This window comes from Trichechus manatus, unplaced genomic scaffold, assembly GCF_000243295.1.
Source record: "Trichechus manatus latirostris isolate Lorelei unplaced genomic scaffold, TriManLat1.0 scaffold00189, whole genome shotgun sequence".
In the NCBI taxonomy this organism is placed as follows: domain Eukaryota; kingdom Metazoa; phylum Chordata; class Mammalia; order Sirenia; family Trichechidae; genus Trichechus; species Trichechus manatus.
The window spans coordinates 4,070,890-4,097,422 of NW_004444125.1; the positions used below are offsets into that span (position 1 = coordinate 4,070,890).

General features: G+C 37.1%; 1 protein-coding gene across 6 annotated transcripts in view; it reads right to left on the reverse strand.

The window, feature by feature from the left end:
- LDAH (lipid droplet associated hydrolase) overlaps positions 1-26,533 on the reverse strand; it is a 155,955-nt gene that overhangs the window by 97,784 nt on the left and 31,638 nt on the right. For all 6 annotated transcript variants that reach the window (XR_002825796.1, XM_023741765.1, XM_023741766.1 and 3 more), the window contains one exon: positions 8,527-8,670. Coding sequence is in view for 5 of the 6 variants with exons in the window: in XM_023741765.1 (XP_023597533.1) it covers positions 8,527-8,670 (144 nt within the window). In the remaining variant the exon portion in view is untranslated. The remainder of the gene's footprint in view (positions 1-8,526; positions 8,671-26,533) is intronic.

A 26,533-nucleotide genomic window follows, 5' to 3' on the forward strand; every position in this document is an offset into this window, starting at 1 on the left:
GGTAAATATCATTGTTGAATAAAAATATGAACTTAGATGATCTCTGAGGACACTGCCAGCTCTCATAATCTATTAGTATAAGAAAACAACAATAGGTTTCCCCCATGAACATACAAACAACCCCAATGACAGGGTATACTATTTCAAAATACCACAAAGTAGTCAATTGCTTCCGAAAATTCTAATCACTGGAATACTAAATCTCTTGCCCTTATGACTCTTGCAAAGAATTGATGTAAACTATAATCAGTATGGCTGATTCAAAAGGCATCAAAAACTCACTGTAGAGCAGTGCCCTTGACTTTGTACATGCCGTCTTTTCCTCCTTCAGCACTTGTCTTCCCGTGCTGACCTGGGTAGCTCCTACTTATCTTTCAAACTCTCAACAAGTGTCATCTCCTCTGAGAAGCCTTTTTATGATTCAATAGGTAAGGATTAAAGTAGGCTTCTTTTCAGTTTCTATAACATCACATGTTTACCATATTACTCCTAGTTTATAATTCATGGCCTGCTTATCTGTGTTCCTCAATGGCTGGCATACAGTTGGTAGAGAGCTTTTTCACTGAACAAATGAGGTTTATTTCCTTATTCCCTTGATACTACTTATCTCCCAGGTAAGACATGTTCTAACCAAACCTTCTTTCCAGGCCAGCCAAGAATTCACTCTCGATTTACCCATTTAACAAGGAAGTTTAGGCAGAACTGCAAATAAACAGAATCTGGAAACCTGACAGACATAGAAAAAGACACAACTGTCAAACACTGAGGTCAGTAAATGCTTGAGAAAAGAACAGGGTTTTACTGGATCACAACAGAAAGGTAATATTCCTTTAGAGTCGTAAAAAATTATTGTGCCTTCCTCCAAATAACTCAAGATACATAACTAGAAAAAATTCTTCACTATATGCACATTACTACAATGTATAAACTTAACCATATACCTAATGTAAGTACAACAGTCTAAACGTGACTATGTATATACATAGTTGGAACCCTGGTGGCACAGTGGATAAGAGCTCAGGCTGCTAACCAAAAGGTTGGCAGTTCAAATCCACCAGTCGCTCCTTGGAAGCCGTATAGGGCAGTTCTACTCTGCTGTATAGGGTCGGTATGAGTCAGAATTAACTTGAAGGTAACGGGTTTTTTTAATACATATAGTTATATATATTTAACTATAATATACAAATATATGTATAAATAGCTACACACCGAATATAAATGTACAAATTTAACCATATATTTTTATACGAGCACTATTTATAGGTCATCTATAGTCACAGAATTCACAAGCCTGAAGAGTAATGCTACATGAGCCTTTTCCTAGTACTCAATCTACAGACAGAACTCTCTAAATTTCACACTAGAATTTTCTAACTACCCCCCATTATTACTCCAAAAGTACACCCTAGTAATAACTTTAATTAAACAACTTACATGTAGAGATCAAGAGACTAAACATAGTACTTTATATTTTAAAGAATGCATTGAGTAAGTTGAATATACAGTTTACTTCTTAGGAAATTTTTAAAAACACACAAAACAATGTCATATATTGTTTATCATTACATATATATAACTAAAAATATTTTAAAAGACAGGAAGTATTTACTCTAAATTCATGATGGTAAAACTTGATATGCGGTACAAAGGAGTTGAACTTTTTGTATTGTTTCATTTATTAACAACAATTATTGAAGCAAAGTGTTAACCACTGTATCTGAGTGACAGAATCTTGAACTTTTCAGAGCAGTTAAAAAACTGTTAATTGTACTTTTCTGTATTTTTTTAAATTTCTTAAAATTAAAAAAAAACTGAGAAAGAACGCTTTGACATGCTATTCCCACACATCTTACAACTATTTCATAGGGAAAACCACTATTCACTTCTTTATTACTCACGCTGGAAAACAGAACCCCAGCGGGCTTTGTCTAGGTTCATGCTGCACATCAGTGAGATGGGTGGATGAGAACTGTGGTCTCTAATTCTTTAGTTTACTTAATTCATCACTCCAAAGGCCTTCCTTTCACAACTGCCCCCTGGGTTTACTAAACTGATGGGAAAGCATACTCTCATAGTTTAGGCCTCACCTGTCCCTGCTCCAAAGTATTCCCTAAGCCCCCTGTATCTAAATGCTGCCATGGCTCTGTTCACTCTCAAAGACCACAACACAGTGAGGGCATGGCAGGCATTCTTTTTAAAACTGCCACCTTACTGAAAACACAAACAACCTGTAAGTCACAGGTCTTTACAATGAATTATTAAATTATGATTCTTCAAATAGATAGTGAAAACTAGGGTCCTCAAATTATGCTTTCTACATGACTAAAACCAGTGGTCTGCTGAGGAGTTCAGGACGAAATGTGGGAAAGAAGACAGAAAAATTCAGCAAGAGGAACATAATGTTACAGACTTGGGAAACAACAGAACAAAAGGCTTAAAAGTGTGAAAGTGTGAGGTGTTATTTTGGAAGAAGCCATGAGTTCCGTGGTTATGGACAGAAGTGGAACAGATGAGCTTAGAGAGGCAGGTTGAGACTATATATCTAGGACACTGAACTCCATTCTGTGAGCAAGGAGAAAAGATCGAAGACTGCAGAGTGGAGTGGCATGACCTGGGCAGGGTTAAGGGAGTTAACTGCAACGCTGACTCCCCAGTCCTGCTGTGCGTCTTTCTTACTACTTTCCTGACCTCTTCTCTTGCTCTGTGCTTCCTACCCAGTTAGAAACTTACTTGCTTTCATCTCTAGTGACTGTGAGCCCTCAGACTTGTCTAACTGACTGTCCCTGCCTTGGGCTCATCTAGTCATTCCACCTTATCCCCATGTTCTCTGCTAGTCACAGTCTTGGCAAGACAGAAAGCTCTACTGGTTTCTTCTTTGTGGGGGGGGGGGTGGTGGCGGTGGTTTATTGTTTCTTTAGATAAACATGGCCCAAGTTAACCACTCGAAGAAAGATTGTCGAACTCTTTTTGTATCACTTTTTCATGTGCTAAAAATAAACCAATATGATTTCTAGCTTTCATTTTATACTTTTTGAACAGATGACTTGAAATAGTTGAAAATGAATCTGCCATCAAGTAAACTGACTCTACAGTAAATCAAAGCTGGGAAGTGTTTATATTTCTAATTCCTCAAATTTTCTTTTCACACTTTTTTTCCTGAATCACCTCCTTCTGACATTAGCGAACATCTGTTCTCCCAATTGTACTCAATTTATAATCGTGATAATGGGGTGCAACTAGAATATTATTGCCAACTGTTCATAATTTTAACATGTGCTAACATGAAGCAAAACACACACTTTCCTTTCAATATTTGATGTGTAGTGATAATGTATGTCCTTTCTCTCAGTGATTACATACTTCCCATACCATGTTTTGCATGTCCAAAATCCTGTACCTTAGGACAATAATCGTGGATGAGGAATAATATATCTGTACTACCTATCCAAAGAAAATTACCATAGCACACATTTGCAAACATAACTTCCAATATAAAACAGATGAAGCAGAACTGTTCCAGTTGAATGAGGGATTGGTGAGGCTCAGAGCCCCATTTACCCTTCCTCGAACTGCTGGGCTACTCAGAACACAGATGGAAAGCCAGTACTTTAGAAGGCAGAGCTAACATTTCTGTTTCTTTGTACACCCATACAGCACGACATGTAATAACCTAACAGTGCGGTGTCAGTACATCCTTTACCCCCTCTAGACACCGCCACTTCCTCTGGCCCTGCGGTGGCCCTTTGGGCTACCGCCTCTAGATGGCACTGTTCTCATTAGGTAGCAAAGAACCCAGGCTTTAATTACTAGGTTATGAACTCAATTGTGTATAAGCTGCTTAAAAAAACAACAGGCATATTCAAAATAAAGTTATAAATGATGAGATACCAATTTAATACAAGAATTAAAGACATTTCCTGGAAATTCAGAAACACTACAGATACTTTCTAGTCATTTTCCTCACCAGGGTTTACTGGTGAACATCTAAGGCAGTGGTTCTGAAAGTGTGGTCCCAGGACCAGCAGCATCAGCTTTACCTGGGAATTTGTTAGAAATGCAAGTTCTCAGGTCCCACCCCAGACCTACTGAAGCAGCAACTCTGGGGGTGGTGCCCAGTAAGTTGTTTAATAAACCCTCCAGGTGATTCTGACATATCTGAGAACTGCTGATCAAAGATCAGGGAGCCCTGGTGGTACAGTGGTTAAGCACTTGGCTGCTAACACAAAGGTCAGCAGTTCGAACCCACCAGGCCCTCTGCGGGAGAAAGATGTGGCAGTCTGCTTACCTAAAGGTTATAACCGCAGAAACTCATGGGCTCGCTATGAGTCGGAACCGACTAGACGGCAATGGGTCTGGGTTTTTTTTGTATATAGGGTCACTATGAGTTGACTTGATGGCAGTGGGTCTGAGATCAAGGATTATCTTTCAAGTCAATTTTCAACTTACAAAATTGTTAATGTACAGTTTAAATGTCTGTTTTTGTCTTCAGCACGATTTCAGGTAGCTCACTGTGCTACCTGAGTTAGATGCTGCTCTCTTCATTAAGTGATCCAATACACAGCTTCTCCCTATTATGGACGACTTTTCTCACCAAGGTAAGAATGCAAGAGTAAGATACATTAACTACTCACCATTAAGCAGTTTGAACAAGACAAAAGTATTATTCTCAATGAGTACCCTGCTGGTTTTCTACTACTTCCTAGCTCCCTCAGTCTTTACGTTTCTCTTACCAGAGTTCAGGTAACAGGCAAAGGCAGCTGGCAGCTTTTGCAAGTTTAGCACGTTAAACAAGCCTGTTTCTGCTAATATTTCTTTTAGCACTTCTGTTTTCCAAGCACAAGATAATGTAGCAAAACCACATTCTAAGCTGACATACAAGTTTCCTTACAAAGGAAAAGCTATGGGCTTAAACCCCCAAATTTCTTTGGGCATATTTGCAGAAATAAACGTAAAACAATAAAGAAGGGTCTTTCAAAAATTTCGCAGCAGAGCAAGCATCTGTGATACATTTTATTCACTTTCAGTCACATTCAGTACGGATGGTTGCTGAAATAGATGTTTTTAATCACGGCAATCAAATCTATTTAGTTTCACTTCACTATTGCTCTTAACATCTTTCACTCCTAGGTAATAATATACATTCAGCTTTCAAAGTATACCCTAGCCTTAGAACAAAGTGTAAAATGGCTCTCAAGTAAACTGCTCATGGAGGAATACAGAGAGAGAGAAATAACAAAGACTGAGACATACTACCAAAAAAGGCACTTTGAGGTATTTACGCAAGTTGCATTGTCCCATTCACACTCCATTTACCCTGTCCCCTGATGTGTCACAGCAGGAAAAGGGCCACAGAAGAGGGAATAACCTGTGATCACAGAACTAATCTGAAGATTAGCTGATATAGTACAGAAACCTGAAAACTTGGTCTCATTAGCACTTTGCAGTGGCCAACTGAGATGACTTACCAGCAGCATCAGGGCACTGAACTGAGAATTAAATACTGGGTTTATACTCAGTTCTGCCACTCACTAGCTGTGTGACCTTTGGAAAGTCACTTAACCTTCCTGGGTCTTAGTTTTCTCCCTTGAAAAATAAGGGCTCAAGGTGGGATTTGATGTAGAAACCTTTAGCTGTAAAATCCTATGAATGGAAGATAACCAGGGAAGTTAAAAAGATTTTTAAAAAGTAGGTGTAAGTGGTGGTAGAAGAAATCTGTGCTTGAAGCGCCTAGCCAAAGTCTGGCTGATGTGAAAACTCCAGATAGAGTGGAAACTGGAAATTGTTTCCACAGAGGTGTGGAGAGCTTGCCGAGAGAAGGGCAATCTTACATGTAATGCCTTAAAAAGGAAAATGTAGGAAGTCAGTGGCAGGTGACATTACCTGACTATCAACAACGAAAACTGCAGGTTTTGTTTTAAACACAGTTGTACTTCTAAGTGCTAGCAAAGAGGCAAGTCCAGAGCAGGTACTCAAAAATGATTAAATTGAGTAAGTGCACTTAGGAAAGGATATGAGTCAGGGAGCTGTGACAGTCACAGTGCAATGACACACAAAGTTTGAGCTATGGCTTGGAGAGGAAAAAGAGAGCCACGTTCCGTACTAACAGAACCAAACAGTATCTACTCGGTGTGCCAGAAAGTAATTTGTTTCCTAAGTTTGCAATAACTATATTGTGTATTGTCCATAGTTCAAGTTAACTGCCAAAAATCAAGTAAAGATAAAAATAGAAATCCACTTTTAATTGTCATCTGCTTCTTCAAATAAATTCTTATACATGAACCAAAGGACACAGGTGACTAATCCAGTTTCCATTTCATTTCGTTACATCTTACTTTACACTTAAAACAATCTCAATTGGTCAGCATGTAGGCCAATTTCTGTATCCAAAGAAATTTCACACATCTGCAGATGTTCTCGAATGTGGGAGAAATTCTACTTTGAATGGAAACTTTCTCTTGACTATTCAGTAGGATCAACACTTGAAATGACCAGCTTCTAAAAACTCCCAGGTAAGACTTCCGAGGGTGAACCAAAGACAGATAGTAAAACTTGAACAAACATTTAGTGAAAATAGTCTAAGAAATAACTTCTGTTTTACTATTGCTCAGGTACAATGTTATATGTACATGCTGACCAATACGTGTTTAACATTACTATTCCAGTTAAAAACTAAAACGTAAATATTAAATTATTTTTAAATCTCAGTATTTGTTTTTTACATCATTTTTCATAAAGTGTTCTTGGTGTTTAATACATGCCAATCAAAATTTTTAAACAGGTAATGAGAAGCAAATAAATGGGTGGGGGGAGACCCTCAGAATCCAAATGTAATTATTTTACTAAGGCTTAAGATACACACTTCAGACATTGTCACAGAAAGAAAACAAACAACAACAACAAAAAGAAATAAAAATATACTTCTTGGTACTACAATTCCCAGATGCTTACTTCAGCCTTGTCAAAAACTCTCATCTATTGCACAAGGTGTTAAAAGTATTAGGAAATCTCATCTCCTGGGGGCAAAGTGTTAATGTTTGTTTGGTTTGGAGCTGAAAATGTGTAAGTGCAATTCAAACAAGAAGCTATGAAGTTTTAGCATTCCTTTTCAACCTTAAATTATGGACACACTGATTTTTACTTTTTTATGCTTTCCTGTATTATCTGAAACTTTTTACAACGAGCATGTACAACTTTTTTAATACACAAACACAATAAGGAAAGCTAACACAGTTTGAAAATAAATTACAAAGCATTACTTCTTGGAGCTAAAAATCAACTCCAAAATATAAGGATAAAACTAGATTAAACTTGGTAAATGAATACTGTTTATCTGACCTGCAAAGCTTTTACCTAAATGAATAATAGCTTAAAGTAATCTTCTTTAGAGGGTGTCCAGAAGAGTTCACATATGTAATCACATTTTTTGCTACTATATTCAAATTTTAAAAAGAAAAAATTGTATCTGATTCAGAGGCTAAAGCCAAAGTATCTGGTCAAAATTAAATATAATTAAAACTAGCCTTAATATCACTTAAATCATCCCTAGAGCACAGGTTTTTGTATATTTGAGCTTGTACATCAATGTCTAAAAGAATGATGGATACACAGTAACAAAGAGCACATAAGTAAAATATAAACTTACAGTACTCTATCTTTAAAATTTGGAAGATCAGTAAGTATAAGACACACCACAGGAGAGGCACATCAGAACCCAAAACCAGGCAAGGAAGCTACAGCCAAGCCACCCCCTCCCACCTCACGGCCACTAAAGGGCACCCCTTAAAACAAAAGACCCTTGAATGGAATGCCTATAGAACTTGTTATTTACCTCTCATTCTACCAAGCATGAAGACAGTAGAATTCTCCTGAGTTAAATGTAGGTAATTTGTAACTCTGTAGTACTTCCTCTGTTTAAAAGCTTTCAGCTATTTACCATGTAGAGTGCCGGCTCTCAAGATCTCTCCCAGTGTAGCCTTGAGTATCACACTTACTGAATCTCACTCCCTGCTGTGCTTCTTTTACCTGGTACACCTCTGGTTTTCCTCAACCCCAAATCTAAATCCTATTCAACTGTCAAAACCCACCTACTCTACAAAGTCTTTTCTAACCCCTACTGTGTTGTTTCTTGTGTTCACTCCATAAGTGTCCACATGCTCAGGAGACAGTTTGTTGCTTAATCTTTCTCTAAATGTTGAGACTGAGAGCTTCTTTAGACTAAAGACCATGGCTTATATTAGTTTTTCACCCTCATTCCTCCTAGTACAACCCTGTAAATACACAGTCGGTTAAGAATTGGTAAACAGAAAGGGAAGTCATAGACAGACTGGTTGATTCGCCCAAATTCTTACAGAAAATTACATCAAGAATTAAAATGTTTCTAAAAATCCAAATATTACCAAAACATGGCAGCATGGGCTTCATCCCACGAACAGGTTTCCATTAGTGTAACCCTTTATCTTAGTAGAATTCATAGAAATATGAACACCCACTCACTGCAGAGGAAAGCAGATGTTAGCAAAGACGTACCATCTGAGGCTGCACGAATCTTTTTATCTCTGGGGGCGACAGAATGCCCAGCATGACCGATAATCCAAACTGGAAAACGTCCATTTATCAAAGAGTACAAAGCCTTTGCAAATGGCAAATAAAATGTAGTTAAACCTGGGTTACCTAAAAAAAAGAAACACAGACCTTCAATTAGTCAAAGCAATAAATCCACACAAGGCGACGTCCAGACAGAAAAAAAAGAGGGGAGGGGGCTATTTCTCTTCACACTTTCCTCTACAAATCTATTATATTAACATATACATCTCAATTTTAGTACCCTTTCTACCTTAAATCTGGGAATGATCACGTGGAAAATTTCTGCTCCTACTTCATTTTCCAATTTAAGTTCTTTCTTCCTGTTCCTCAACTCACTAAATGGAACCACCAATCATAAGTCTATTGTTCAAGTCAAAACACTAGGGGTCTTTGCTGGTTTCTCCCTGTCCCTTGGGTACAATCCATCAATAAGTCCTATCAATTTAGTTCCAAAATACATCTCAAATTTGTGTACTTCTCCCCATTACCACATAACTTCTCAGGTGGTTTCCTCCAACAACCTCCTAAGGGATGCTCTCCTATCTACTCTTTTAACAGCTTTACTGAGATATTAATTCATATACCATATACTTAACCCATGTAAAATATACAACTCAATCACTTTTTGGAATTTTCACAGATATGTGCAATTGTCACCACAGTCAATTTTAGAACATTTTCATCTCCTCAAAAAGAAACTCCATACCCATTAACAGTCCCTCCACATGTCCCCTCCCTCCTAGCCCCTGGCAACCACTAGTCTACTTTTTGTGTCTACAGATTTGCCTATTCTGGACATTTCATATAAACAGAATTATATACTATGTGGCCTTTTGTAACTAGCTTCTTTCACTTAGCATAATGCTTTCAGGGATTATCCTTACTGTAGTATGTATCAGTACTTAATTTCTTTTTATTGCTAAATAATATTCCATTGTATGGCTATAGCATATTTTGTCTATTCATCAGTTGATGGGCATGTCAGTTGTTGCTACCTTTTGGCTATTATGAATAATGTTGTTATAGACATTTGAGTACAAGTTTTTATGTGGACATATGTTTTTACTTCTCTTGGGTATATATCTAAGAGTGGCACTGCAATGTCATATGGTAAGTCTATGTCTAACCATTTGGGGAACTACTAGATTGTTTTCCAAAGTGGCTGCACCATTTTAAACTCCTACCAGCAGTGTATGAGGGTTTCCATTTCTCCATATCCTCGCCAACACTTGCTATTATCTGACTTTTTGATTATGCTAACTTAGTGGGCATGAAGTGGTATCACACTGTGGTTCCGATTTGCATTTCCCCGAGGACTAATGATGTCAAACATTTTTTCATGTGCTCATGGACATATGTATGTCTTCTTTCGAGAAATATCTACTCAGATTCTTTGCCCATCTTCTAATTGGGTTACTTGAGTTGTAAGAGTTCTTTATATATTTTAGATATAATTGCCTTATTAGGTACATAATTTGCAAGTATTCCCTCTCATTTTATGGCTTGTTGTTTCACCTTCTTGATAATGTCCTTAGTAATACAAAATTTTTTAACTTATCTGTTTTTCTTTTGGTTGTTTGAGCTTTTGGTATAATATCTAAAATTACATTGCCGAGCGAGGCAGGGCCAAGATGGCGGAGTAGTCAGACACTTCTTGTAGTGCCTCTTACAACGAAGACCCGAAAAACAAGTGAATTGATTATATATGACAATCTAGAAGCCCTGAACATCAAAGGCAAAGTTGAGGAACTGGACTGAGTGGCAGGGTTCAGAAGCAGCGAGGAGTTGCCAGACCTGACCTGGTGGGGACCAGTATCCTGTAGCTGGCGCACGCAGTCAGGCAAGTAGCGGCACTCAGGAGGTGTTTTTCACATCAGGCGAGACCAAGTGGCAGAGAGTCTACTCAAGCCACCAGAACCAGTGAAAAGCGGCACTCAATCAGCAAAAGATAAGTACATGAGTCTAACCTACTGCACAGATCAAAAAACACTCCTTTTGGGAAAAAACTCTCTCTCATTTACCCACTCCCTCCCTGCTGTGCACTAGGTCCCAAGCCAGTTTCAGACATTGCCGCGTTCCCTGGGCCAGAAGTAAGGACCATCATGTTCCCTGAGCCATTCTCCCGGCCTTGGAGAGGGAACAAATTAACAAACAGGAATAAACAATCTGACAGCTCCCCTAAGCTGTGAATTTAGGGTAGGCACATCTCCATTGCCTAGGCACAGGCATAAGGAGTCCACAGACTTCGAATGCCTTTCACCTCCGCATAGACCTGTGTGGGCCTATTTCAACAGCGCAGGCCCTCATTACCATAGTACAACAAGGTATATACCTGAAGCCTAACCTCAACTGTCAGCTATATGGTGAAGTGGCAGGTTCGTGACATTTGACACCGCTCTGCCCATTAAGCAGGGTCCTCACCTACCCACATCAGGAGCCTGAGGACTGGTGGCTCCACCCATGCCACCTAGCCACCTGCAACTGGGGTCCAAGAATAAGTGGTGCCTCCCAGTCCTCACAGACAACAGCACTGGATGCCCATAGTCTGGCTGCAAAGCCCACCCACAACGCACTCTAGAGAACAGGGACACGCTTTCCTCCCAGACACCCAGGGGCAGCTGTCAGCCCTCTGCCTTGCTCAGCACATGATTCTCTACTGCCAGATACCTGTGCCTATACCAATCACCTCTGCCCACCTAGGACTGTAGGTGAGAGTGTGTACCACACACGTGGTGACCAACTACCTGGACACCTGAGCTGAATCAATACAAGAAAAGGAAATGGACTCCTGGGCTCCCATACATAGGAATAGATCTAACCACCTGATGACAGGACACTAGAGCTTCAAAGGCACCAATAATCAGACTAGCTCATATAAGCAGCCTATCTGGGCATATCAAAACAAAACAAAACAAGAAGCTGGGACACAGTAAGCAAACATAAAACAAATAAATATAATAACATACTGATGGCTTGGAGACAACAGTCAATATCAAATCACATAAAAAGGCAGACCATGATGGCTTCAGCAAGCTCCCAAATCAAAGAATCAAGAAATTTTCCAGAGGAAAAGAGCTTATTGGAATTACTAGACGTAGAATACAAAAGATTAATATACAGAATTCTTCAACAGCTCAGGAAGGAGATCAGGCAAAATGCAGAACAAGCCAAGGAACACAAGACAAAGCAATCAAGGAACTAAAGAAGATTAGAAAAGAACATAATGACAAATTTAACAGGCTGCAAGAATCCATAGAGAGACAGCAAACAGAAATCCAGAAGATTAACAATAAACTTTCAGAATTAGACAACTCAATACAAAGTCACAGGAGCAGAATTGAGGCGATGGAAGTCAGAATTAGTGAGATTGAAGATAAAGCACTTGATACCAACTATTTGAGGAAAAATCAGATAAAAGAATTTAAAAAAATAAAGAAACTCTAAGAATTATGTGGGACTCTATCAAGAGGAATAAACTACGATTGACTGGGGTGTCAGAATAGAGGGGATAACAGAAAATACAGAGAGAAGTACTGACAATGTGTTGGCAGAAAACTTCCCTAATATCATGAAAGATGAGAAGATATCTATCCAAGATGCTCATCGAACCCCACATAAGGTAGATCCCAAAAGAAAGTCACCAAGACATATTATAATCAAACTTTTAAGAGCAGCTAGGGATAAACGGAAAGTCATCTACAAAGGAGAGTCAATAAGACTAAGCTTGGACTACTCAGCAGAAACTATGTAGGCAAGAAGGCAACAGGATGACATATACAAAGCCTTGAAGGAAAAAAATTGTCAGCCGAGAATTATACGTTCAGCAAAACTATCTCTAAAATATAATGTCAAAATTAGGGCATTTCCAGATAAAAAGAAGTTTAGGGAATTTGCAAAAACCAAACCAAAATTACAAGAAATACTAAAGAGAGTCCTCTGGTTAGAAAATCAGTAACATCAGATAACAACCCAAGACTAGAACACAAGACAGAGCAACCAGATATCAACCCAGAGAGGGAAGACACAAAAACAAATCAAAACTAAAACACTGAAAACAGAGAAATAGAGACATCAATAGGTAAAAGATGAAAACATTAAAACAAAAAAGAGGAACTAAAAAATGTAGCCATAGATCTTTCATATGGAGAGGAAGTCAAGGTGATACAAAGAAATAAAAGATTGGTTGAAACTTATAAAAATAGGGGTACATATTAAGGTAACCACAAAGGAAACTGACAATCCTACATATCAAAATAAAAACCAGGGGAAAAAAAAGACTCAGCAAATACAAAATCAACAACAATGAAGAAGATGATACATAAAGAAAAATGACTCGGCACAGAAAATTAAGTGGAACAAAGAAACTGTCAACAACATAAAAAAACACATCAAAATGACAGCACTAAACTCATACCAATCAATAATTACATTAAACGTAAATGGACTAAATGCACCAATAAAACACAGAGAATGGCAGAATGGATAAAAAAAACACGATCCACCTATATGCTGCCTACAAGAGACAACACTTAGACTTAAGGACACAAACAAACTAAAACTCAAAGGATGGAAAAAATATTTCAAGCAAACAACACTCAAAAAAGAGCAGGAGTGGCAACATTAATCTCTAACGAAAAAAACTTTAAAGTAAAAGCCACCACAAAGCAGAAAGAAGGACACTATACAATGATTAAAGGGTCAATAAACCAGTAGGACATAACCATAATAAATACTTATGCACCCAACGACAGGGCTACAAAATACATAAAACAACTCTAACAGCACTGAAAATAGAGATAGACAGCTCCACAATAATAGTAGGAGCCGTCAACACACCACTTTTGGTGAAGGACAGAACATGCAGAAAGAAGCTCAATAAAGACATGGAAAAGCTAAATGCCACAATCAACCAACTTGATCTCACAGACATATACAGAATACTCCACCCAACAGCAGCCAAGTATAGTTTCTTTTCCAACACACATGGAACATTCTCCAGAACAGACCACATATTAGGCCATAAAGCAAGCCTTAAAAGAATCCAAAGCATCAAAATATTACAAAGCATTTTTTCTGACCCTAAAGCCATAAAAGCAGAAATCAACAACAGAAAAAGCAAGGGAAAAAAATAAAACACATGGAAACTGAACACCACCTTGCTCAAAAACTACGGGGTTATAGAAGAAATTACGAATGGAATAAAGAAATTCACAGAATCAAATGAGAACGAAAACACATCCTACCAGAAGCTTTGGGACACAGCAAAAGCAGTGCTCAGAGTCCAATTTATAGCAATAAATGCATACATTCAAAAAGAAGAAAGGGTCAAAATCAAAACATTAGCCCTACAACTTGAACAAATAGAAAGAGAGCAGCAAAAGCAGCCCTCGAGCACCAGAAGAAAGGAAATAATAAAAATTAGAGCAGAATTAAATGAAATGAAGAATGAATTTCAAAAACAATTGAAAGAGTTAACACTACCAAAAGCTGGTTCTTGGAAAAGATCAACAATATTGATAAACCGTTGGCCAAACTGACAAAAGAAAAACTGAAGAAGCAAATAACCTGAATAAGAAATGAGATAGGCAATATCACAACAGACCCAACTAAATTAAAAGAATCACAACAGAATACTATGGAAAATTGTACTCTAACAAATTTGAAAACCTAGCGGAAATGGGACAAATTTCTAGAAGCACACTACCTACCTGAACTAATACAAATAGAGGTAGAACAGTTAAATAAATCTATAATAAGAGACTGACAAGGTAATTAAAACACTCCCAACAAAAAAAAACCCTGGCCCTGATGGTTTCATTGGAGAATTCTACCAAACTTCCAGAGAAGAGTTAACATCACTACTACTAAAGGTATTTCAGAGCATAGAAAAGGATGGAATACTCCCAAACTCATTCTATGAAGCCAGCATAACCCTGATACCAAACCCAGGTAAAGACACCACAAAGAAAGAACATTACAGACCAACATCCCTCATGAACATAGACGCAAAAATCCTCAACAAAATTCTAACCAATGGAACTCAACAACCTATCAAAAAATAATTCACCATGACCAACTGGGATTTCTACCAGGTATGCAAGGATGGTTCAACACTAGGAAAACAATCAATATAATCCATCACATAAATAAAGCAAAAGACAAGAACCACATGATCTTATCAATTGTTGCAGAAAAGGCATTTGACAAAGTCCAACATCCATCTTGATAAAAACTTCCAGCAAAATAGGAATAGAAGGGAAATTCCTCAACATAATTAAGGGCATTTATACAAAGCCAACAGCCAACATCATCCTAAATGAAGAGAGTCTGAAAGCATTTTCCTTGAGAACAGGAACCAGACAAAGATGTCCTTTATCACTACTGTTATTCAACATTGTGCTGGAGGTCCTAGACAGAGCAATTAGGCTAGAAAAAGAAATAAAGGGCATCCAAATTGGTAAGGAAGAAGTAAAAGTATCTCTATTTGCAGATGGTACGATCTTATACATAGAAAACCCCAAAGAATCCACAAGAAAACCGCTGGAACTAATAGAAGAGTTCAGCAAAGTATCAGGATACAAGATAAAAATACAAACATCAGTTGGGTTTTTCTACATCAACAAAGAGAACTTCCAAGAGGAAATCCCAAATCAATACCATTTACAATAGCCCCCAAGAAGATAAAATACTTAGGAATAAATCTAACCAGAGACGTAAAAGAATTATACAAAGAAAACTAAGAGACACTACTGCAAGAAACCAAAAGAGACCTACATAAGTGGAAAAACATACTTGCTCATGGATAGGAAGACTCAACATTGTGAAAATGTCAACTCTGCCCAAAGCCATCTACAGATACAATGCAATCCCGATCCAAATTCCAATGACATTTTTTACTGAGAAGGAGAAACAAATCACCAACTTCATATGGAAAGGGAAGAGGCCCCAGATAAGTAAAGCATTACTCAAGAAGAAGAACAAAGTGGGAGGCCTCACGCTACCTGATTTTAGAACCTATTATACTGCCATGGTAGTCAAAACAGCCTGGTACTGGTACAACAACAGATACATAGACCAATGGAAAAGAATTAAGAATCCAGATATAAATTCACCCACCTATGGGCAGCTGATACATGACAAAGACCCAAAGTCTGTTAACTGGGGAAAAGACAGTCTCTTTAACAAATGATCCCAGCATGACTGGATATCCATCGGCAGAAAAGTGAAACAAGACCCATACCTCATACATGCACAACAACTAACTCAAAATGGATCAAAGACCTAAATACAAAATTGAAAATGATAAAGATCATGGAAGAAAAAATAGGGACAACGCTAGGAGCCCTAATACATGGCATAAACAGAACGCAAACCATAAGTAACAATGCACAAACACCAGAAGAGAAACTAGATAACTGAGAGCTCCTAAAAATCAAACACTTATGCTCATCAAAAGACTTCACCAAAAGAGTCAAAAGGCAAACGTACAGACTGGGAAAGAAATTTTGGCTATGACAAATCCAATCAAAGTCTGATCTCTAAAATCTACAAGATATTGCAAAACCTCAACAACAAACAGACAAATAACTCAATTAAAAAATAAGCAAAGGATATGAACAGACACTTCACCAAAGATATTCAGGCGGCTAACAGGTACATGTGGAAATGCTCACTATCATTAGCCATTAGAGAAATGCAAATCAAAACTACAATGAGATACCATCTCACCCCATCAAGGCTAGCATTAATTCAAAAAACACAAAATAATAAATGTTGGAGAGGTTGTGGAGAGACTGGAACACCTATACACTGCTGCTAGGAATGTAAAATGGTACAACCACTTTGGAAATCAATTTGGCGCTTCCTTAAAAAGCTAGAAATAGAAGTACCATACAATCCAGCAATCCCACTCCTGGGAATATATCCTAGAGAAATAAGAGCCATCACACGAATAGATACATGCACACCTATGTTCACTGCAGCACTGTTCACAATAGCAAAAAGATGGAAACAACCAAGGTGCCCATCAATCAACGAATGGATAAACAAATTATGGTATATTCACACAATGGAATACTACGTGATAAAGAATAATGATGAATCTGTGAAATATCTCATAACATGGATAAATATGGAAGGCATTATGCTCAGTGAAATCAGTTGCAAAAGGACAAATACTGTATAAGACCACTATTATAGGAACTCAAGAAAAAGTTTAAACACAGAAGAAAACATTTTTTGATGCTTATGAATGTGACGGGGGAGGGAGGGAGAGGGTTATTCACTAACTAGATAGTAGACAAGAATTATCTTAGGTGAAGGAAAGGGAAACACACACTACAGGGAAAGTCAGCACAACGGGACTAAACCAAAAGCTAAGAAGTTTCCTGAATACAACCGAACACTTTGAGGGACAGAGTAGCATGGGCGGGAGTCTGCGAACCATGGTGTCAGGGGACATCTAGGTCAACTGGCATAACAAAGTTTATTAAGCAAATGATCTTTGGTGAGTGGCGTCTCAGCTCTTAAAAAGTAGTGAGCAGCCATGTAAGATGCATCAATTGGTCCCAACCCACCTGGAGCAAAGGAGAATGAAGAATACCAAAGACACAAGGAAAATACTAGCAGAAGAGACAAAAGGGCCACATAAACCAGAGACTCCATCAGCTGAGATCAGAAGAACTAGATGGTGCCCAGTTATCACCAATGACTGCCATGACAGGGAACAGAATGGAGAGTCCCCTGATGGAGCAGGAGAAAAGTGGGGTACAGAACTCAAATTCTAGTAAAAAGACAAGACTTAATGTTCTGAGACTGGAGGGACCCCGGAAGACATGGCCCGCAGACTCTGTTAGCCCAAAACTGAAACCATTCCCAAGGCCAACTCTTCAGACAAAGATTAGACTGGACTATAAGGCATAAAATGATACTCATCGAGTGTGTTTCTTAGCTCACGTAGATACATGAGTCTAAATGGGCAGCTGCTATCTGGAGGTGAGAAAGGGACAGGAGCTGGTTGAATGGACACAGGAAATCCAGGGTGGAAAGTAGTGCGCTGTCACAGTATGGGGAGTGCAACTAGGGTCACATAGGAGTGTGTGTATAAAGTTTTGTATGAGAAACTTAAAAAAAAAAAAATTCCACTGCGAAAAGTGAGGTCATAAAGATTTATCTGTTTTCTGCTAAGAGTTTTATAGTTTTACCTCTTATATTTAGTCTTTGATCTGTTTTGAGTTAATTTTGGTACATGGTAGAAGGGTTGAACTTCATTCTTTTGCATGTGGCAATCCAGTTGTTCAGTCACCATTTGTTAAAAAGACTATTCTTTCCCCCAATGAATAGTCCTGGCAGGCGTATTGAAAAATCAGTTGACCCACAGACATATATAAGTTTATTTCTGGACTCGCAATCCTATTCAACTGATTTTCCCTATTGTTTTTCTACTCTCTATTTCATTAATTCCCGCTGTAATCTTTATTATTTCCTTCTTCTTCTTGTTTCAAGTTTAGTTTGCTCTTTGTATTCCACTGTCTTAAGAAGGCTAGTTTATTTATTTGAGATATTTCATCTTTCTTATTATAGGAATTTACAGCTATAAAATTCTCTCTAATCACTGCTTTAGCTGTACCCCATAAGTTTAGATTTATTGTGTCTTCATTTTCAAGGTACTTTCTAATTTCCTGATGATTTCTTCGACTCACTAGTTATTTAGAAATGTGCTGTAAATTTCCACATATTTGTGAGTTTCCCAGATTTATTTGTCACTGATTTCTAATTTCATTCCTCTCCTAGCCACTCTTGTACCTTCTGAATCAATTCTTCAGAGATCCAGAGGGATATCTTCAAACTTCAAATCAAATCATAGCAGCACTTTAATTAATAACCCTTCAGTGGTTTCCCATTGTCATCCAGATAAAGTCTAAACTTGTTAATACTGCCTGTAAGTTCCTTCAAGACTTGACTGTACTCCGTAAACAATCAACTGCATGGGACCAAATGGTCAACATTTACCCAAAAGCAAAGATGAGAAGGCAAGGAGGGGAAGGAAAGCTAGTCAATGGAAATTGAACAAACAGAATGGAAATAATGAGAATGCTGACACACTGTGAAAACCAATGTCATGAAACAATCAGTAAAAAAACTGTCAAACGAGAACCTAATTTGCTGTGTAAACTTTCACCTAAAACACAATATTAAAAAAAAAAAAAAAAAAAAAAGATTTGACTATGCTCAATTTTCAAGTTGCATGAAAAGGAGAAAAAGAGCCCAGCCAAATCAGTGTAAGAATCATTCACAAAGAAACTAAGAAGTCTAAGTGCTTCCTTACAATTTATCAAAAGTATTTATATTGTAAATAGATGTATAGTTTGATCCTTTGGTGAAAAGATCATCAACAAAAATCTTACAGGCAGTGTGTAAACAGAACACATCTTGACAAAGTTTTGCTATTCAGAAACAAAATGAATAAATGATCTTTTTTAAAAAAAGATTCAATGTGATACATCTGTAGAGGTAAAAGACAGTGAAATGGGGTTTTCATTTTGCAGTTATCATCTTTATAAAGTTTTCACAGTCACCTGTCTATGTCTATCAGTATCTTTTTCTCTGGTCAATTTATCTATTTCTTCATGCTGTCAGTTTTTCTCCTCTTTGCAATTACATGGCAAGGCTCTTCTGCACTGACATAACTACTGCCATCCTTGTCAAAGTTTCACCAATTTCTTCCTCATTGTCCATGTTTGTCACTTTCCTAGAGAGGCAGCGTGGGTAAGTGGTTAAGGGCACAGACTCTAGAACCAGACTGCCTGGGTTCGAATCCTGGCTTTGCCACTTACCATCTGCTCTTTGGTCAGCTGACTGGCTACTGTGCAGCTAAGAGAAAAAGGAAAAGGGAATACCAGGACAGGGGCTGTAACATCTATGATGGATGAGGATGTCTATTGTTTTACATTTAAATCTTCAATAAGTTTGGAACATTTTCTTGTGTAAGGTACAAGGCAGCATCAAACTTCTTTCCAAATGGCTAGCCAAGTGTCCCAAGACCACTTATTAAACAATTCAGTCTTCCTTCATTGATATGCACTGTCCTTCTGACCCAATATTGAATTCTTACATTAGCTTGTCACTTCTGATTCCAAATAATTCCATTCATTTTTCCCTCTTCTCCTGTGCCAGTACCATACTATCTTAATTAGGACATTTTAATGTTTCAGTAACTGATAGGGCAAATCCTTTCTTTTAATGTTCATTTCCTAAATTTTCTTGACCAACCTTATAAATTTTAGTATTATTTTCAGCAGTTCCAATCTTTAAAAATCCCTTTGGGAATATGATTAAAATTTTGTTTTATAATACATGAACTTAGAAAGGCTTGATTATTTTACATTACCAAGTATAATATTTTAGGAATGTGTTATGTCTCATTGTTTATTCAAATGTCATGTCTCTCAGTGAAGTTCTATAGTTTCCTTCCTATGAGTAGAAAATAATAATAGCTAACATTTATATCCAAACCAAAACCAAAGCCACTGCCATCGAGTCAATTCCGACTCATAGCAACCCTATACGACAGAGTAGAATTGCCCCATAGAGTTTCCAAGGAGTGGCTGGTGGATCTGAACTGCAGACCTTTTGGTTAGTAGCTGAGCTCTTAACCATGCCCCATCAGGGCTCCAGAACATTTATATAGCACTTATTAAGTGCTAGCCAGTGTTTAAGTACTTTACATATATTAACTCATTTAGTCCTCCATATGAGGTAGCACTATTATTATTTCTGTTTTATAGAAACTGAGGCAAACAGAGGTTAAAACACTTGCCCAAAGTCACAAAGAAGTTAAACGTTCAATAAATATTTGATGACTGAGGAAAGTTTAGTGAATTAGTTTCCCATTCAATAATTTATACATAAATTGTTTTGTGACATTGGTTACAATCCCTGCAATGTATTGGAACCCTCCTCATTTCCACACTGGGTTCCCTGTTTCCATTCATCCAGTTTCCTTGCCCCTTCTTGCCTTCTTATCTTTACACTTAAAGCACAATAAAATGTTAAAAAGACAAAAAAAAAAAAAAAAAATCATGACTGAAAAAGTATACAAAAGAAAATAATAATACTGAATAGAGCAAAAAGAACATAGAAGACCTCATCCAGGATCTTCTGCGTGCCTTGTTTTAGTTAATCTTACAATAGGTCTATACTTTGCATTACAGGTAGTCCAAGACTTATTACATATTCGAGTTACAACAAACTGCACTTACAACCATCTTTTTTTTTTTTTTTTGGTACATCTTATCATTAGTAATATACACTACATACAATGTTACTGCACGTAATTTGCTGGTATTATCATTCTCAGATGTTCCAATACTGGACTTATAAAGAGACTGATAATAAAAGGCAATAATAATGAAAATTAAAAAAAAAAAAAGAGGTGTTCGACTTACATCAGAACTGACTTACAATAGTCATCGGAATGGAACCCTGTCGTAAATCAGGGACTACCCATATATTAGGGGTTAAGGAATGGACAGTCACTTGCACAACACTTGGCACAGAGAAGGCAGCTATTGTTACTATAATTATTAGCATAATTAAAAGCTGCTTGAACATAAAGGAAAATCCATAGATAACAACTACATCAGTTAGAAGCAACAGTAACAATGACCAAAAAAACCAAACCCGTTGCTGTCGAGTTGATACCAACTCATAGACACCCTACAGGACAGAGTAGAACTGTCCCATAGGGTTTCCTAGGAGCATCTGGTGGATTCGAACTGCTGACCTTTTTGGTTAGCTGTTGTAGCTCTTAACCACTGCACCACCAGGGCTCTAGTGATAATGACAGGATATATAAAAAACAATGCGTACTAGACAACAGAATTGCTATAAACAACTTTTGTTCTATGTCTGGGTTTTAGTCTGAGTTCTGCCCCTTAATGACTATAAGATTTTAGGCAAATCCACCCAAGCTTTTCTTTTTAACCATTTTTTTAAATTGTATTTTAGATGAAGGTTTACAGAACAAACTAGTTTCTCATTAAACAGTTAGTACACATATTGTTTTATGACACTGGTTAACAACTCTACCACATGTCAACACTCTCCCTTCTCGACCCTGGGTTCCCTATTATCAGTTTTCCTGTCCCCTCCTGCCTCCTAGTCCTTGCCCCTGGGCTGTTGTGCCCCTTTAGTCTTGTTTTGTTTTACAGGCCTATCTAATCTTTGGCTGAAGGAGTGACTTCATTAGTGAGCTAAAAGGGAATCCGAAGTCATATTTTCAGGATTTCTCCAGTCTCTGTCAGGCCAGTAATCTGGTCTTTTTTTGTGCCCACTCAAGCTCTCTGATCTGCTGCTTTATCAAGGGAATGATAATGCCAACTACTTTATGTTCATTCATTCTATTCATTACTATTGTTTTTTGTATATTCTTTTACTTATTAAATATTAATTGAGCACTTATTATATATGTCACTAAATCTGTCTTGGAAAAAGTACAGCCAGAATGATAGAAGCGAGGATGGTGAGACTTCATCTCACATACTTTAGAGATGTTATCAGGAGGGACCAATCCCTGGAGAAGGACATCATGCTTGGTAAGGTAGAGGGTCAGCGAAAAAGAGGAAGACCCTCAACGAGATGGACTGACACAGAGGCTGCAACAATGGGCTCAAATATAGCAATGATTGCGAGGATGGTGCAGGACTGGGCAGTGTTTAATTCTGTTGTACTTAGGGTCACTGTGGGTTAGCACAGACTTGACACACCTAACAACAACGTTAGGCACAAGATAGATAAGGGTCCTCATAAATTTACATTCTAGAGGGAGAAAAAGTAAATAAGATAATTCAGGACCATGGTAACTGCTATAAGATAACTACTGTGAAGGAACTAAAGAGGGCCATGTGATAAAGGAGGGAAGAGATCAGGGTGGCCTGAAAAAAATGTCTGAGGAGGTGCCACTTAGTTGAAACCTGAAGGATGAGAAGAAATCAGCTTGTGAGGATTTGAGGGAAGAAAATTTTATGAAAGGGGGAAGAACAAGTACAAAGGCCCTCAAGAAATGAAGAGCTTGGCTCCTGAAGAAACAAAAGAGGCCACAATCCTTAGTTCTCTCTTTACATGCAGTATGTCACAGAAGCTATAGTGAGGGATACAGAATCTTGCATGAGATGAGGCTGAAGAGGAGGAGAAATATGATTATGCAGTACTTTGTGGGCCATGATAAGACATTTGACTTTTATTCTAAGTAATACTGCAGGAGTTTTACAGGGTTAAGGCATGATCAGATTTGAATTTTAAAGATATTCTTCTGTATTAAGAGGATAATTGGGAAATATTATGAACAACTTTATGTTAATAAATTTGACAGCTTATATGAAATAAATTCCTAGAAAGACACAAGCTACCGAAGCTCACTACAGAAGAAACAGATAACTTGAATAGCCCTATACTGATTAAGAAACTGAAATTGTATTTAAAAATTTTCCCATAGAGAAATTCTCTGGCCCATATGGCTTCACTGGACAAACATTTAAGTTAGAAACAACAATTTTACACAAACTCTTCCAGAAAACAGAAGAGGAGGGAACACTTCCAAACTCATCCTATCAGTCCAGCATTACCCTGATAGCAAAACTAGACAAAGATATTACAAAAAATGAAAACCACAAATCAAAATCCCTTGTGAATATAGATGCAAAAATTTTAAACAAAATTTTAGCAAGTTGAATCCAACAAAATATTAAAAGGATACATCATGACCAAGCACGTGAGAAGATGCTCAAGGTTGTTAGTCACTAGGGAATTGCAAATCAAAACCACAATGAGGCCTCAAATCCACTAGGATGGCTATTATCAGAAAAATGGAAACTTAACAAGTGTTGAGGAGGATGTGGAGAAACTGAAATCCTCGTGCATTACTGGCAGTAATGTAAAATGGTGAAGCTGTGATGGAAAAGAGTTTGGAAATGCCTCAAAAAGTTAAACACAATTACCATATGACCCAGAAATCCACTCCTATGAATATGTCCAAAAGAATTGAAAACAAAGATTCAAACAAATACTTGCATGCCAACAGCAGCATTATTTACTATAACCAAAAGCTGACACAACCCAAGTGGCCATCAATGAATGAATGGATAAACAAATGTGGAATATACATATAATGGATATTCAGCCATAAAAGGATTGAAGTTCTGATATATGCTACTACATGGATCAATCTAAAATATTATGCGAATTAAATAAGCCAGGCACAAAAGGATAAATATTGTATGATTCCACTTATATATCTAGAATAGGCAAATTCATAGAGACAGAAAGTAGATGAGGGGCTATCAGGGGCTGAGAGGGGGAGGAAATCGGAAATTACTGCTTAGTCAGTACCGAGATTCTGGGGTGATAAAAAATTTTGGAAAATATAGACAATGGTGATGGTTGTACAACATTGTGAATATAATGCCACAAAATTGCACACTTAAAAATAATTAAAAGGGCAAATTTTATGTTTTATATGTATACATAACAAAATTTTTTTTTACCACAATTAATGGAGGGATATACGCGTGTTTGTGTGTTGTTACCTGCACTCAAGTCAGCCCCCAACTCAAGGCAACCCCATGCACAATGGGATCAAGATTGTTCTCATCCATAGGGTTTTCACTGACTGATTTTCAGAAGTAGATCGCCAGGCCTTTCTTCTTAGCCTGTCTTAGTCTGGAAGCTCCGCTGAAATCTGTTCAGCATCACAGCAACACACAAGCCTCCAATGACAGACAAGTGATGGCTGTGTTTGAGGTGCACTGGCCGGGAATCAAACTCAGGTCTTTGGCACGGAAGGCAAGAATTCTACCAGTGAACACCACTGCACTCTACTGATGATTTATGCATCCACAAATATGACCAGCTCACGTACTCAACTGTTCCGTCACTCATTCTCTAGATAGTTCTTAAATCTCCTATTGTTTATTATGTGACTATATACCTAGAAAACTTCAGAGATGGTACTAAAAATTATGTAAATGATTAAGAATTTGGCAAGATAGCTCAAAAAATATATAAAGTCAGTCAAAACAAGCACAGAAATGAAAACTGGAAAAACATTTCATTAATAGTAACAACAAGAATTATAAAATACCAAGGAATAAATTTAACTACAAAGGCACCAAAGCTACATATATAAAAAATGAAATATTTTACTAAACGACAAAAAACAATACTGAATAAATGAAAGGCATATCATGTTCTTAAATTCAAAAACTTAAATAATAAAATCATCAGTTCTTCCAAAACAAATCAATACAAACTTAATGCAATTAGTTAGAATCTCAACATTTTTTCCATTTACCACATACCAGAACATACTTTAAGTTACAATAATAATTCAATATAGTATTAGTATATATAAAAATAGATTAGCGTAACAGAATAGAGAATGAAGAAATAGATCCTCATATATAAAATAATTTAACCTAAGACTAAAGGCTTCGTTTAATTGCACCAGAAAAGAATTGCTGGATGGTACTGGCACGACTGATAACTAAAGGAAAATAAAAAGTAGATTCATATCTTATACCACAGACAAAACTGGATTAAAGATTTCAGTGTAAATTCTAAGGCAATAAGTAATTTTGCAAGAAAACCTAGAACATTTTGTGTATAATCTGGGTACAAGGAGACCTTAACCAACACATATTTGACTACATAAAAATTTAAAAAAATTTTTATTGCAAATAAAGACAAATTATAGACTTGGAAACAATATTTTTAAACCAGATGCGAGACTAAGGGTTGATTTCCATAATAAATAAATATATACATATGAATTTATATATAAATTGATAAAATAAATCAAACCCAGAAAACAATAAATCCAAATGATCAACAAACATACAAAATGATACGCAAGTTTATTAGCAGTCAGGGAAATGCAAATTAGAGAAGTAATAAGATAGTATTTCACTCTATCAGACTGGTAAAAATTTTAATATTCTTAACAATAACTACCATTTATTGAACACTTTAAATGCCTTAACTTAATCTTCACAACCTTGCTTTATAGTATTTACATCATCATCTTCGTTTTACAGATGACAAAATGGTGAAATAACTTGTCCAAGGACACAAAGTTAATGAGTAACAGAGCTAGGATACAGGCAGCCCTCCTGCATGTGGTGCCTGCACTCACTGCACTGTACTGCCTAACATCTATTGCAGCAAGGATGTGGGAAACGGTATTCGCATACATTCCAGGTGGAAATGTAAAGGTTCAGCCTTTTTGGATAGTGGCTATTAAAATTAAAAATACATATAACCTTTGACCCAGAAATCCCACACTTGGGAATCTATATTACAGAAATAAAAACATCACTAACTATGGACACATGTACAAGGATGTATGCTGCTTGACCATGAAACAAAACAAACATCAACAAAAACACTGGAAATAGCGATGGAGATGAATATGTCAAGACCCTGCTATACCCTGGACTATTTATTATACAGACATTAACAAGAATGATTCTGAGCTCTACCAGCTGACCTGAAGGGATCTCACTGAGTATTGCTGAGTATGAGAAGCAAGATACAGAAAAGTATGAATATGATTCAGTTTTGGAAAAAAATCCTTACTTATGTTTTAATATGCATATATGTGTATATTAATATAGTAAAAATATGGAAGTATACATAGTTCTTAAATGGGGGAGAAAAGGGTGATGTAGCTAGAGAGACAAGTAGAAGAAATCAAGCTAAAAAAGGAAAAGAAAGAAAAAAAAGGGCCTTCACTTAAAAATTAAAGCAGTACGTACATAATCACATTTATGTGTTTGAATAAATTATTTTTAAATAATTTTTAAAAATATATAAAGTAGAGAAAAGTCAATAATTAAAAAACTGAGGCTAGGAGCAGGTAAGATGACACAGTAGAGCTATCAAAAAAGAACAGGTA